Here is a 13,919-nt window from a genome sequence, read left to right as displayed (position 1 = left end):
GACAGATCTCCCTGCCCGGGCCTGTTCTGGGGGCCCTGGCCTCAGGGGTGAGGCTGGCTCAGGCTCTGAGCCAGATGAACTCACAGTCCAGCAGGGGAGCCCCGCAGGGTCCCATCATCATGTACTCACAAGCTGTGTGACTCAGGCTCTGGGAAGTGCCTGTCCAGATGGTCAGGAGAGCACAGGGAGGGGGTCTGCTAAAGAGAGGTTCAGAGATAAGCAAAGGAATGGCAGGCAAAAGGCACAGAGGCTGAGAGAGAGAGAGAAGGGGAACAGAAGGAAGATGATGTTCATCAAGCCGGACCATATTCCCAAGGCTTCCAGACGGCCAGCCTAAGGAGTTTGGATTCTCCCGTGTTGTCAATATTTTTCAGATACAGCCAGCATACCAACTGCATCAAAATCTGGAGCCATCAGAAAACTAGGGGTAGAACAATCTAGAACAGATGTTGGTAAACTGTGGTTTGGAACCAAACCTGGAGCTTTGGAATCCGGCCTCACACATTTTGATCCCATGTTGTCTGGGGCTGCTTTCTCACTACAGATTTGACTCATTGCAACAGACACAGCATGGGCCATGAAGCCTGAAATATTTACCACCTGACCCTCTGCGGATAAACATTCACGGATGCCTGGTCTAGTAGGAAGAACTCTGGATTCAGGCCAACCTGGTTCAGCTGTATCCTAGCTGGAAATGGCTCTCTGAAACTTGGCATCTTCATCTGGGATTAGTCCTACTGTGTACACAGGAGAATTTGAAAGTATAGATCCACAAATGTCCATGCATAACACTTGGCATGAACCAAATTCTATAAATATAAATATCAGTTGTACTTGTTAAGTTCCTGTCAAGGTTTTTGTTCTGATCATATATCAAATTGTTAATTTCCTACTCTGTATCTGTGTATTTTTTCCATTGCAGTCACCCAACAAGCCCACAATTCCCCAGGAGAAAATCCGACCCCTGACCAGTCTGGACCATCCTCAGAGTCCTTTTTATGATCCAGAGGGTGGATCCATCACTCAAGTAGCCAGAGTTGTCATCGAGAGAATCGCCCGGAAGGTACTGGGTTACAGCTCACCCTGGCACAGACCCCTCCCATCAGGAGACTGGACCCCTTTCTGCTCTAGAATCATGGGGTCCCTGGTATATTTAGGATGTGGTATTCCGGGGCCTCTTAGAGTTTCTAGACGCAAATTATCCCTACGATATAAATAAGCAAAATGAACATGGAGGAATGATGTGATGCTCAACCAAATGATTTACTCCAGGTAACTAGGCTTCATGGTAAGTGCCATAATCAATTACTAATGTCTGCCATGGGCTTCCCTGGTGGATCAGTCGGTAAATAATCTGCCTGCAATGCTGAAGGCATGGGTTCGATCCTTGGTTTGAGAAGATTCCCCTGGAGGAGGGCATGGCAACCCATTCCAGTGTTTTTTGCCTGGAGAATCCCCACGGACAGAGGAGCCTGGCAGGCTATAGTTCAAAGTGTTGCAGAGTCAGACACGACTGAGCGACTAAGCACAGCACACAGCCATGGGTCAGGAGTGGGAAGTTGTGGCTTTACTGCCATTTCTTCTTTCAGTCAGATTGTAAAAGTTGGCCCACAACTCTGCCACGACCTAGGGTTTATGCACAGGGTGGGTATTCAATTTTATATCCTCCCTCATCTTTCTCCCATACAGTCCACTCTCTAATGAGGGCCCTCCAACTAAAATTCCTTTTGCAGGGGGAACAGTGCAATATTGTGCCCGACAATGTCGACGATATTGTAGCGGACCTGGCTCCAGAAGAGAAAGATGAAGGTAAGCTGCCTTCCTTTATTGCGGGTGGCAACATACATTGGGAATAAAAGATAAACTATCTTTGGGGAAAGCAATTTGCTAACATGTTTAAAAAGCCACAGAAAAACCCTTTGACTTGATGATCCCTGTCTTAAGAAAGATTTTGCTTGGGAGATAATCGAAGTAAGGCTAAGGCTAGGCACAAAGTATCAGGGAAATGGTGAAGGCTTGACACTGGAATATGCATTCAACACTATCAGGCCTTTAAAGTGTCATGTAAATTGCATCCGCATTGGCTTCATGGGACTCAGATGACTCTCCACTATGATTCTCACACTAGCCTGTGAGGCAGGAGTGGTCCAATCACTTCCGCAACAAGGGAAGTCAGCCAGACCCTAGAGTTAGGAGGCAGTGGCACAGCCCTGGCTTCAGCTTAGAGTATCTCACAGCATCTGGAGCTGAACGAGCTGGGCTCTCCTCCCTGGGCCCTGGGCGAGAAGCCCACCTCGCTGCATTTCCTCAACTGTAAGATGGGGATAATAACAGAGCCTGCCTCCTAGGGAGTTGTGGTCCTTACCACAACTGATGGGACGGATAAAGTTCTTAGAATGATGCTGGCACACAGTAAGTGCTCAGTGAACACTGACCATCCTTAATCTCATCATTACACTGTGTGTGGGATCCTGGGAAGGTGAGCAACAACACAGAAAAAGCCTACGCTTCCCCAAATTGCCCCATGATATGCCTGCATCCATGTGGAAACGCTGTCTGCTGAAGTGAGGGCTGGTGTTTGGGTGTTGAGAAGGGACAGTAGGAGAATCTTTCCTTACTATGAGGTTACTTCGATTTGTATTAGTGGGATGCCAAAGTATCATTTTTGAAGGGAAGTGAATGGCTGCTTGCATCGCAGGAGTACCCCGCCTCCCTAAGGCTGGTCAGCCAGCAGGGATTTTCTTGTCCCCATGTGAACTTGTCCAGGGGGAGGGCGAGTCACAGCTCCCATAGGCTCCCAGGGAAAACATCTCACATACTCTTCCCAGATGACACCCCTGAAACCTGCATCTACTCCAACTGGTCCCCGTGGTCCGCCTGCAGCTCCTCCACCTGCGACAAAGGCAAGAGGATGCGGCAGCGCATGCTGAAGGCACAGCTGGACCTCAGCGTCCCCTGCCCCGACACCCAGGACTTCCAGCCCTGCATGGGCCCCGGCTGCAGCGACGAAGGTGAGGAGGCACCCCACCAGCAGCTGGCTGAGAGCAGTTCAGGAAGGGGGGTCCTACCTGGCCATGCCGGCCTCTCCCACCTGGTCTGGCAGTGCCCGCAATGGGCACTATGACCCTGACTAGACTGTCAGTGGGGACTGCCTGCCCAGGGCGACCCTCATCTCCAACAGTATCTTGAGGGCTGTGAACACAGATGTCTCATGACATCAAAAGAATTCTTGAGATTGACTGACCACCCCCAGCCATGCAAGAAAACAGACACAAGTTATTGAAGAGCTAGTAAACATGACAAATTACAGGAGGCAAGCTGCCTATTTCTGGGCCTTACCTCCAATTTCTTTTAAGAAGCAGGTGAACAGGTTGGCCAAGACTGAACCTAGATCCTTGCCCTAATTCTGTTATCCATGCACAGCCTGCCTCAGCCCAGGTCAGAGCCCTCACTTCCTTGCGTCAGAGCCTTTGGACCGATCGCAGCAGTTCTTTCCTTGTAACTGGTCAAAGGTCAGGCTTTAAAAAGTCAGGCTTGAACCACACACCTGCACCACCCATGTCATGCTGGCTGAAGCTACACGTGCTGATTGCTGTGCAAAGGCCAGCTGCCCACCTTCCAAGGTACAATCCTCTCTCTGCCTGAACAGATCTGTACTCTGTGCTCTGATCTTAAGTGTCTCAGAGGTGCAAGAAGGCAGTAAGAAGGAATGGGTAGGCTGGGCTGGTTTATAGAAGGAAGAAAACCACTTCCAAGCTGAGGATAACTGAAGAGACCTTACTGCCCCCTGGTGGGTCATTCACTTTCTGGCTCTTCCTAGGGCACGGTCTTAAACAAGCTCTCCTGGATACACTGCACAGTGACTTACGGCTGTGTGCCCAGGAGTGAACCCTGCGTGCACAGGCAGGGTGCAAGTTGTGACAGCCCTAGCAATGCTGGAGGCACTTTCTCATTCTTGGGGTTGAGATGGTGGGGATGGGTGTACAGTCTGAGGCTTACACTGGGAGCTGAGGTCTTTAACCATCGCCTCCAGAGGGGAGGAATTCCAGTGGCTCCCAGGTGGTAACAATAGTTCTGAAAACGGCTGGGCTATGTCATTGTTATTTGGTGGTATACAGCAGCAAATTTACCAACGATTTTTAGTTATACAGTTGAGTGGTGTTACATATACACACACACACATAATTATGCAAACATCACCACCCTCCATCTCCAGAACTCTTTCCATCTCACAAAACAAACTCTAGACCTATTAAACACTAACTCTCCAGTCCCCTGATCCCCAGCCCCACGGCAACCATCATTCTGCATTTAAAGAACTGAAAATTCTAGGTATCTCATATAAGCGGAATCATACAGTATTTGTCTTTTTTTTGACTGGTTTATTTCATTCAGCATAATGTCCTTAGGTTCATCCTTGCTGAAGGACATGTCAGAATTTCCCTGGGTCTAATATGGGTTCCAGCTGTCTTCCACCAGCACTGTCCAGCAACACTGTCCATAGGTTCGGTAACAACACGTAGCCTTCACTCCTGTGGATGTGTGCAAGCTGGCCTCATGCTGAGATTTCCATCCTTCTTTCTAGCTTCATCTCCCAGTGCCACACACAACACACTCCAGACAGGTTGTTGCAAGAGCTAGTCCCTTCACCTTAAATACAGATATTCTCCACCCAACCAAAGTTCCCTCCTGTGTAAAATCCACCCCAGAACTCCAAGGAGCTTCTCCCCTTCCAATTCCCTGGGCTTACATCTGCTGTCATATTTTCAATACCTAGAATTATTGCCAGTTTATGTGCCCATCTCTCTCTCTGGAGAAGAATAAAATCCATACTATACACATCTTTTTAACCTCAGTCACCACATACCGCTATGTTATGCTATGCTATGCTAAGTCACTTCAGTCGTGTCCGACTCTGTGTGACCCCGTAGACGGCAGCCCACCAGGCTCCCCCGTCCCTGGGATTCTCCAGGCAAGAACACTGGAGTGGGTTGCCATTTCCTTCTCCAATGCATGAAAGTGAAAAGTGAAAGTGAAGTCGCTCAGTCCTGTCCAACTCTTAGCGACCGCATGGACTGCAGCCTACCATGCTCCTCCATCCATGGGGTTTTCCAGGTAGGAGTACTGGAGTGGGGTGCCATTGCCTTCTCCGACATACCACTAAGCAGCCAGTACATTTTAATTGACATGAGTAAATGGATGGATGGATGACTTCATATCCCTCATCCTTTTTTAGAACTAAATAGGCATATATCACTCTCTTATCCATCCAAACATCTTTCAAATATATTGTCGAGTGAAGGAGTAATCCCCAGTGCTCCATGCACCTGGAGAAAGACATTTCCTTTAAAGAACAATTCCTGGTTTAAAAATATGTGCCCTTTACGTTGGCTTCCATCCTCACTTGCCCAAATCCCCCTGCATGCCAGCTGACCGTATAGATTTCTGCCCTTGGGGGAGCTCGCTCGGTCAGTGGCGCGAGTCCCAGCAGCGTGCCGCCACGGCTGCAGTGTCCGCTCCGTGTTGCAGACGGCTCCACGTGCACCATGTCCGAGTGGATCACCTGGTCGCCCTGCAGCATCTCCTGCGGCACCGGCACGCGGTCCCGGGAGAGATACGTGAAGCAGTTCCCAGAGGACGGCTCCGTGTGCACGCTGCCCACCGAGGAGACAGAGAAGTGCACGGTCAACGAAGAGTGCTGTGAGTGGGGCGCTGGGGTGGGACGTGCGGGGGCTCAGAGGCTGAGGCTGCCGACGCGCCGCCGCCAACACCACCGGACTCCCCAGCTCCCAGCAGCTGCCTGACGACCGAGTGGGGCGAGTGGGACGAGTGCAGCGCCACCTGCGGGATGGGCATGAAGAAGCGGCACCGCATGGTCAAGATGAGCCCCGCGGACGGCTCCATGTGCAAGGCTGAGACATCTCAGGCAGAGAAGTGCATGATGCCCGAGTGCCGTGAGTGGGCGTGGGGGCGGGGGCGCTGGGGCAGAGGATGGAGGCCCTCAGCACGGGTATTACTGTCGAGGCTGCACAGGTGCGGGGGGAAATACGGGCCCCCTTCCTGGCAGGGCACTTCCCCTGTAAGATGAAAGCTATGGGTGTGTGGACATCATCCAGACCCAGAGAGTGACCTCCTTGGAATGAGCAATGCTGAGGTGGCAAGCTGGTGGCCTCTAGATAGTATTCACCTGTAACTGTGTTTTTTATGACCCCAGAGTATCTTTTCCAGGGGGTATACATGTAGGCAGGTTGTACATTCCCCTTCTTGTTCTATTGGACTTGCCTGTGGCCCCATAAAGCAATACATCTGCTCTACACACAAATGTCATAGGCCCACACATCACTACAGAGATGCACACATGCACCCAAGTACATTCTAGGGATTTCAGTGCCCAAGTGTCCAAAACCACATCATTGAGCCCATCTTTTAGCACATGGTTCTTGGGGCATGTGGAATGTTTCTGTCTCTAGTAAGACCCTATTTAGACCCTCAGGGTGTTTCAAGTGGGGAAGTGTGTATTCGTATAACAGAGCCACATTATGAGCTCCAGCTGGGCCAGGGGAAATGCAGGAGAATGACAAGAATAGTTAGTGATTTGCTGAGCCACTCCTGGCTCCATAAAGGTCACTTGGGTTATCTAAACCCACTGGTCAATTTCAATTTACTCAAGGGGCCTGAGTGGGGGACAAAGGGTAGGGGGGAACCAGATCAAAGAAAGCAAAGGGAGCCTGTTCTCAGTGGCAAACCTGGCTCTTGGTCTAGACACCATCCCATGCTTGCTATCCCTGTGGTCTGAGTGGAGCGACTGCAGCGTGACCTGTGGGAAGGGCATGCGGACCCGCCAGCGGATGCTCAAGTCTCTAGCCGAACTCGGGGACTGTAATGAGGAGCTGGAGCAGGTGGAGAAGTGCATGCTGCCTGAATGCCGTAAGTCCTGGCGCTCCTGGGAGCCACCTCTCCTCCTCTTAACCAGGCCTGCACGCTGCTCATATTGCTAGGTCCTGCAGTATGACTGCTGGTTGGAGAATCCCATTACTGTCTGTGAGATACCCAAACTGCTGTTAAGTCTAAACAGGAGACTTAGATGGAAAACAGCACAGGTTCAATAAAACTTAATTTTGTAGTTCCCCACTCACCCCGTCTCCCCCAGTTTAGAGGCTAGTCTGACCCATGGGTTTTCCAATTTTTTAATTCTATTCCTCCCCACCTGTGACCGTTTTATTTACCCATGACCAGAAGGTGGACATTAACCAGTGGTTCCCTGATATGAAGACAGGCCAGCAAGTAGAGCCCTCAAAAGCCCCATACCCACCCTCATCCACTCTCAAATCTCTATGACCAGTTGAATTTATTATCTAAGAAGAGAACCCATTTTTCTGGTTAGTCTTCCCAGAGAACTTCTCTTCAGGTGGTGGAAAGTCAGACTCGTTTGCTAGGATCTGTTTTTCTGGCTTCCTCTGAAATGCACTTGCAGCCTCTGTGCTTCCTCTCCCTTGCAATTACTCAGGCTGCCAGCCTAGAGGCAGATCCCAGCTCTGTCCCTTACTGGCTATATAAATCTCAGCACATTATTTAGCAACCCTCTCCCTCATCCGCTCTGAGAATTAAACCATATAACTAGTACAAAGTGCTGAGCCCACCAAGGAAGTGTGAGCCTCCACAGCTCATCGGAGCTGGGGCTCTGGAATCTTGTGAGACGCTGTTACCAACTTAAACAAAACTCTATATCCACAGGGCCCAGTGAATGGAGAGAGAAGAAAAAGAACATTTATGGAACACTCACTGTGGGCCAGGAACTGGGCTGAGAGTATTATTACTTCACTCAATTCTCACAACCTAATAAGAAAAATATTGTTATCCCTATGTTGTAGATGCGAAAGCTACCAGAGCTCCCACAGGGAGAGAAGGGCAGACCATGAACAAAATGAGTTCTTCCTAGATCCAGCCAGCCTGGCCCCCACTTTGCAGAGACAGTGCAATTTGGAATCAACTGCCTCCCTAGAAGACATCCTGAGAATCACTCAGAGGTGTTAGCTTTCCTCCATGTGTGTGAGATGCTGGCTTAATGAGAATTGGCTGGATCTGTTATCATGATAAGCCATGACACCACTTGCTCCTTCCCTATTGAATTTTCTGTCTCTGACTCCTGTGTTTTGATGATCACCGTAAGACCCAGGATGATGTGAGAACAAGAGACGCTATCTGGCTCTTACTGCAAAAGTCACAGTGTCCTTAGGATTAGTCCACAGGGGTAAATGGCACAGTGAGCTGTGCCTTCCATCAGGGAATCAGGGTCCTTGGCTGTGGAAAGCTGGTGTGTGCCACCTGAGGCTAATTTGACAACATTCTAGAAGCTTAGAGAGAGCAAAAGGCTCTGAGCTAATCTTTAAAGTCCCTCCAAAAGCCTTTTCAAATCATAAAGGGGGCACAGTATGTGGGTTTCAGTTGGGGCACAAATTCTGCATCCACTGCTTACCAACCATGTGGACTGGATAGTCAGTCTGTCCCCTGGAGCCTCAGTTTCTTCCATAAAAATGGGGTAACAGTACCTGCTTTGCATTTTCCAGAGGCTTGTGTTGAGATGTTAAAGAACAGTTAAGTATATAGATCTTGTTTCAGACGTGAGATACACTCATGCCCATCTGTGTCTTGCCAGCCATTGACTGTGAGCTCACGGAGTGGTCCCAGTGGTCGGAATGTAACAAGTCATGTGGGAAAGGACACATGATTCGAACCCGCATGATCCAAATGGAGCCTCAGTTTGGAGGCGCACCCTGCCCAGAGACTGTACAGCGGAAAAAGTGCCGCATCCGGAAATGCCTCCGAAATCCATCCATCCAGAACCTGCGCTGGAGGGAGGCCCGAGAGAGCCGGAGGAGTGAACAGCTGAGGGAGGAGTCGGACGGGGACCAGTTTCCAGGTACTGCCCCCAAGTATGGGCTGGTGTTCAGGGAGATGTCAAAGCAGTATGGGTCTTGTAGGAGTCTGCTAGTAAAAGAAGGGTGTTTCTAGGGAGCAGGCATTGTTACTGCAAAGGCATGGAGATACCCAAGAACAAGATACGTTCAAATGGTAAGTGGGCTCTAGAAGAACACACAGTATTCTGTGTGGGGAGGCAGGAAACCAGGCTGCAGACAGAGGACAGGGACCAGAACAGGAAAGGTCTACTGGCTGCTGAGGACTTGATCCTGCAGGTGAAGGTTTCAAGTAACAGACTGACTTTAACAGGCCTGTGTTGAGTGGTCTGGAGGTGGCAAAAACGGAAGCACGAAGACTGGTTTAAATTTTCTCTGTAGACAAGGAGAAAGCTTATGTGTCCCCCTCCTTCAGTATAACTTAAGGAGTTCCAAAACTAAAAAAAAAAATCCCACTTAGGGCTTCACTGCTGAATAAGCTGGTCCCAGCCAAGAGCGCAATATCAGCAAAACAATGAAACAATAGCTGGGAATAGCTTTTTGTCTAATATCATTTCCATAGTCTAATATAAATATAAAACCAATAGCAAGTAATAAGTCATTAGCAAAACAAAAAAGTTGAGAAATGTGCATTAAAATGACATATGACATAACATCTATTTAGAATGCATTCCAGTATCAAATGACAAACTTCAACAATGCAAAGACCGCAATCATCTTCACACCAACCTAATATACACAGTGCTTTTTTTTTTTAATTAAGATCTAACCTAATCTTGGGGGTCAGGGAAGTTTTCTTTGAGAAAGGCAAGTCTGTTTACATGGGAAATAATCAATTATACCTGAGTTTACTTGATACTGGGGAAGCTAAGTATTTGGGACAGCAAAGCACTAGAGGAAGTGGTTACTTGCTCCTTGGCTGGTTGCTACATTAATGAGCCACTACAAAACAAATGAAATTTACAGGATTCTGTAGGGTAGTTACTTGGATTGACTTAGCTGGATGACTCCTGCGGGGTTTAGCTTAGGCTTATTTGAGTGGCTGCTGTCAGGTGGTGGCTCAGGTAGGGCTGGCAAGTCTAGAATGGTCTCGCCTGTGTTTCTGGGGCCTCTCTCCACGTGGTCTCCCCAGCAGATAGCCACACTTGCTTACACAGTGGTGGAAAAGGTTCCCAAGGGCTTTTTTTCAAGCCATGCTTGCTCTTGTCCCATTGGCCAAAAGCAAGTCATACAGCCAAACCCAGATTCTAGGGGTGGAGGAGGAGACTCTGCTCCTTGATGGGGAAGAGCTGCAAAGTATTAATGGACCATTTTAATAGTCAATCAGCTATGAGCTAACATATGTGATAAGAACTCTAATAACTTAATGAGAACTCAACAAAGTATTACATACAGAGCAGAGAAGTCCAGACAACTACCTAGGTTTGACAGTTGTTTACTAGAGTTCAGTCTCCTGTTCTTCCCGCTATGTCTGCTGGCCTAATCAGGCCTTCTCACGCTTTCAGGCTGCAGGATGCGCCCTTGGACAGCCTGGTCAGAATGCACCAAACTGTGCGGAGGAGGGATCCAGGAACGCTACATGACTGTGAAGAAGAGGTTCAAAAGCTCCCAGTTTACCAGCTGCAAAGACAAGAAGGAGATCAGAGCGTGCAACGTCCATCCGTGTTAACCAGGGTACACGTGTCCCAGGGCTGCACTCTAGACCCCCAGAGGCACCAATGGCTGGATCGTTTGTTTGCTTGTTTAAGGCAGTTTAAATTGTGTACACTAGTTTTCATTTCTGCAGGGGGGTCCGCCCAGTAGTCCTGTGGATGCTACGGCCACCCTTCTGTACACTTCTTGGTGGGCACAGACTGGGGGTGGGAGCATGGGGCTCCCTCATCCTTAGCCGGCCCTCCTCCAGCACAAGTGAGTAGTGCCAGTCACCTGTGCTGAACAGAACGTGTCCCTCTCAAGCATCCACCTGGGCGGCAGGACAGAGACCCTGGCTTCCCCAACATGGAGAGGCAGCTGTGCCCGCAGCTGACCCTGTGCATCGGTGCCAGGGCGCAGCAGCAGGGAGACTTTCCTGATTGGGTGGGAATGAGAGCAGAGTCCCCTCATTCTTGCCTGTGGCCTGCTTGCTCTTGCAGCAAACTACTGTTTGCTTGTCTCTTCTCATTTAGTGGAACTTTAGGGTCTCTTGTTGAGTCTCCTCAGTCATCAACAGTTCTTGGGGAAACAGCTGGCAAACATGAAGAGAAGCACTGATGTTGGGTGGCTTTTCTTCTTTCACTGAGAAATTCTGAATCCAGTATCTCAACCCCTGATACTCCAAAGGAAAAAAATGATGGCTGCTTTTTTAAAAAAATATAACCAGTTCTTACACCTGAGGTAAAACATACTGAGTCTAGAAATTATTATTCCCTTCTTTTGGGTTTTTTTTGGATATAATTCTCTTAGGAAGCCAGCCTTAGGAACCTTGTGATCCTAGATCCTTACTAGAACCACAGCAGCAAAATTGGCCTCTAGAGCAGTCCCAGGCTTGAGTTTTTTTAAACCTTCCAACACAGACTTTTAAATCAGCAAACCAGTTTCTAACAAGAAAACCTTTTTTTCAGTTATGCAAACATTCTGCCGAGTTTGTCTGCAGTCCACCAAGCCATTCCTTCAACAAAAATACTATCTTAGAACTTGAAAGGGTTTTTATAGTCATAAAATTTTATATGTAGAGAGAAAAAGTGTTTCAGAGACCAAGACAAATCCAGGAAGAAAGGAATGTCACAGAATCAAGTTAGCAGAAAAATCTGGTGGGAAGTCAAACGTACATACATCAGCCCTCCGCACCAAGGGTCTGGTCCTCTGACACCACCACAGGGAGGGTCATGGTTTTCCGTTCCCTTCCACACACAAGCACACCAAATTCAGGGAGACTGACTACCAAGGATTAGTGTAAAAGGACGTTTTACCAACTTGAGTCCATCAGCAGTTTCTACTCACTCATTTACTGTTAAAATCACTGTTCTGCTCTTGTTGCAGGCCTTCTTTATCGTGCTTAATCCAAATATGTACCATGGATGAGATGCATACAATGCTTTGAATACACTACTTTAAGAATTTGCATTGAATACTTCAGGATATTCCAAACACAACATTATATATATATATATATGCTACAGCCTTGAATCTGTACTGTTTTAACTACGAGAGAGACTATTCAATAAAAAACTCATTGGGTCTGTCTTTTGTGTTTTAAACTAATTCAGTGTTCAGAAGGTTGGGTCTTTTTTTTTTTTTTTTTTTTACAATTGTTATCCATTTCAGTCATACTCAGTAAGAGATATGCCTTTTGCACCCTCATTCTGGAGGGACCACTATTCCATTGCTGAGCTTTCTGGGGGTCTGAATTGTTTCCAACATTATTTTTTTAATCCTTCAAGTGAACTGCTTTCTCCTCCCTTGTACAAAGCAGTACAAAATATAAATAAATAAGAGGTTTAATTTCTATTTGCACAAAAGAAAAAGCCCTGATATAGAATCTGCTTGCTTTTCCAACATTACTCTCAGCTATCTAAATGCATCCTTCCTCCCAACCCATGAAAATCAAAGTTCCACAGAGTGGCAATTTCTAAGTAACTAAGGACAAGCAACCCTAGTATCTCATGTTCTTGTTTGGTCCTGTTTGGGTAAATTTTAATCCAAATTTTGGAGACTTAAAACCAGGCAACTGGTTAATGAATAAGAATGGGTAACATGTTTCTTGTTACGTAAGTGTTAACTCTTTTTTGTTTGCACAAGGGGGAATTTATACAAAACGTCAAATCTCTTTCTTACCAAAGTCTTGTGTTAGGTGGTTTACAGTTTTTCTGGTTAACCAATCTTTTGGAAATAAAGACTTTTTACTACAAAATAAAATTTGTTTGGACTTCCACTTGAGATAGTAAACATATCATAAGACACCCAGTAAAAACTGCCATACAAAGAACAACTATAATTGTGTGTATTTTTATCAAGGCCAAACCACTCAGACTTCAATTTACATCCACATTTTAAAATGAAAATAAGATCAGAGATATATTCCCCAATCAGACATGGGGTCACTCACCTGTCACCTTGCTGATGCATTATTTGAAGATACTCTGTTGTAACAAATAAAAATAAATCCTGGGCTTCTTCAGACCCAGAACTGAAAAAAAAATTAAATGATGTTGTGCTGTTTTTAATTGGGACTTTGTATATTAAACATGTTTTAGACATAGTCAAGGTCTCTGTACTTATTCCAGGAAGTAAGGATATACTATACATTCTCACATGACCACAATTCTCCAATCCAGGTCAAGTCCACAGCTAAAATGTCAAGACACAAAAATCTGCAATGTCAAATTACTTCTGTGACCTAACAAACAGCCCACATGTTTCAGTTTAAAGGATTAAATATTAAACTGTACTAGGACTGTGCAGTCGGCCCCCTTTCCCCACAGTTAAATATTTATGTCCTTAAGAAAGGGACAGTACATTCCAAATACAATTATAAACATAAAAGTGTGATCTCCAATTACAACACAGCATCAAGGAAGGCAGACATTCTACTCTTTGGTGCTATTAATTTTCATAACTGAATTATTCAGTTTTTCATCTTACTTAAAATAGGGAGACTGAATGAAAATAAAATAGTCCTTTCTGAAAAAGAGATGCTGTAACAAACTATAAATAGCAGCTGAATGCTAACAAGCATGAAGATATTTTTTTAATTTAAATCCTTTGAAATCTGTGAGCAAAAGATGTGTACTAAAATGTCAAATTTAAATAATGGCATCCTTGCTTTAGACACACTATCAAGTGTGCTCTGTTGGGCAGAGAAAGCAGCCTGGGTTCAAACCACTGTGTTATTTTACCTTGTCTGGCCTCAGGCTTGGTAACAAGCTTTCTTACACCAAAGGATTTCTCTGCCCACCTCCACAATTTGCCAGTTTCCATCCTGAGACCGAGTCCTGATGGTATCCTGGCAGGAGAGTCACTGAACGC

The 13,919-nt window shown here is 46.8% G+C and overlaps 1 protein-coding gene across 1 annotated transcript in view; it reads left to right on the top strand.

Annotated features, from left to right (window-relative positions):
• SPON1 (spondin 1, extracellular matrix protein) overlaps positions 1–13,091 on the top strand; it is a 320,335-nt gene extending 307,244 nt beyond the window's left edge. The window contains exons 9-16 of the mRNA XM_010830576.1: positions 923–1,063; positions 1,734–1,809; positions 2,829–3,011; positions 5,530–5,700; positions 5,787–5,954; positions 6,763–6,927; positions 8,657–8,920; positions 10,421–13,091. Of these exons, the coding sequence (XP_010828878.1) occupies positions 923–1,063; positions 1,734–1,809; positions 2,829–3,011; positions 5,530–5,700; positions 5,787–5,954; positions 6,763–6,927; positions 8,657–8,920; positions 10,421–10,584 (1,332 nt within the window). The 3' untranslated portion in view covers positions 10,585–13,091. The remainder of the gene's footprint in view (positions 1–922; positions 1,064–1,733; positions 1,810–2,828; positions 3,012–5,529; positions 5,701–5,786; positions 5,955–6,762; positions 6,928–8,656; positions 8,921–10,420) is intronic.
• The last annotated feature ends 828 nt before the right edge of the window (positions 13,092–13,919 follow it).

This window comes from Bison bison, unplaced genomic scaffold, assembly GCF_000754665.1.
Source record: "Bison bison bison isolate TAMUID 2011002044 unplaced genomic scaffold, Bison_UMD1.0 scf7180017864518, whole genome shotgun sequence".
NCBI classification, from domain to species: domain Eukaryota; kingdom Metazoa; phylum Chordata; class Mammalia; order Artiodactyla; family Bovidae; genus Bison; species Bison bison.
The sequence above is the reverse complement of the archived record's forward strand: the minus strand, read 5'-3'. Positions and strand labels throughout refer to the sequence as shown.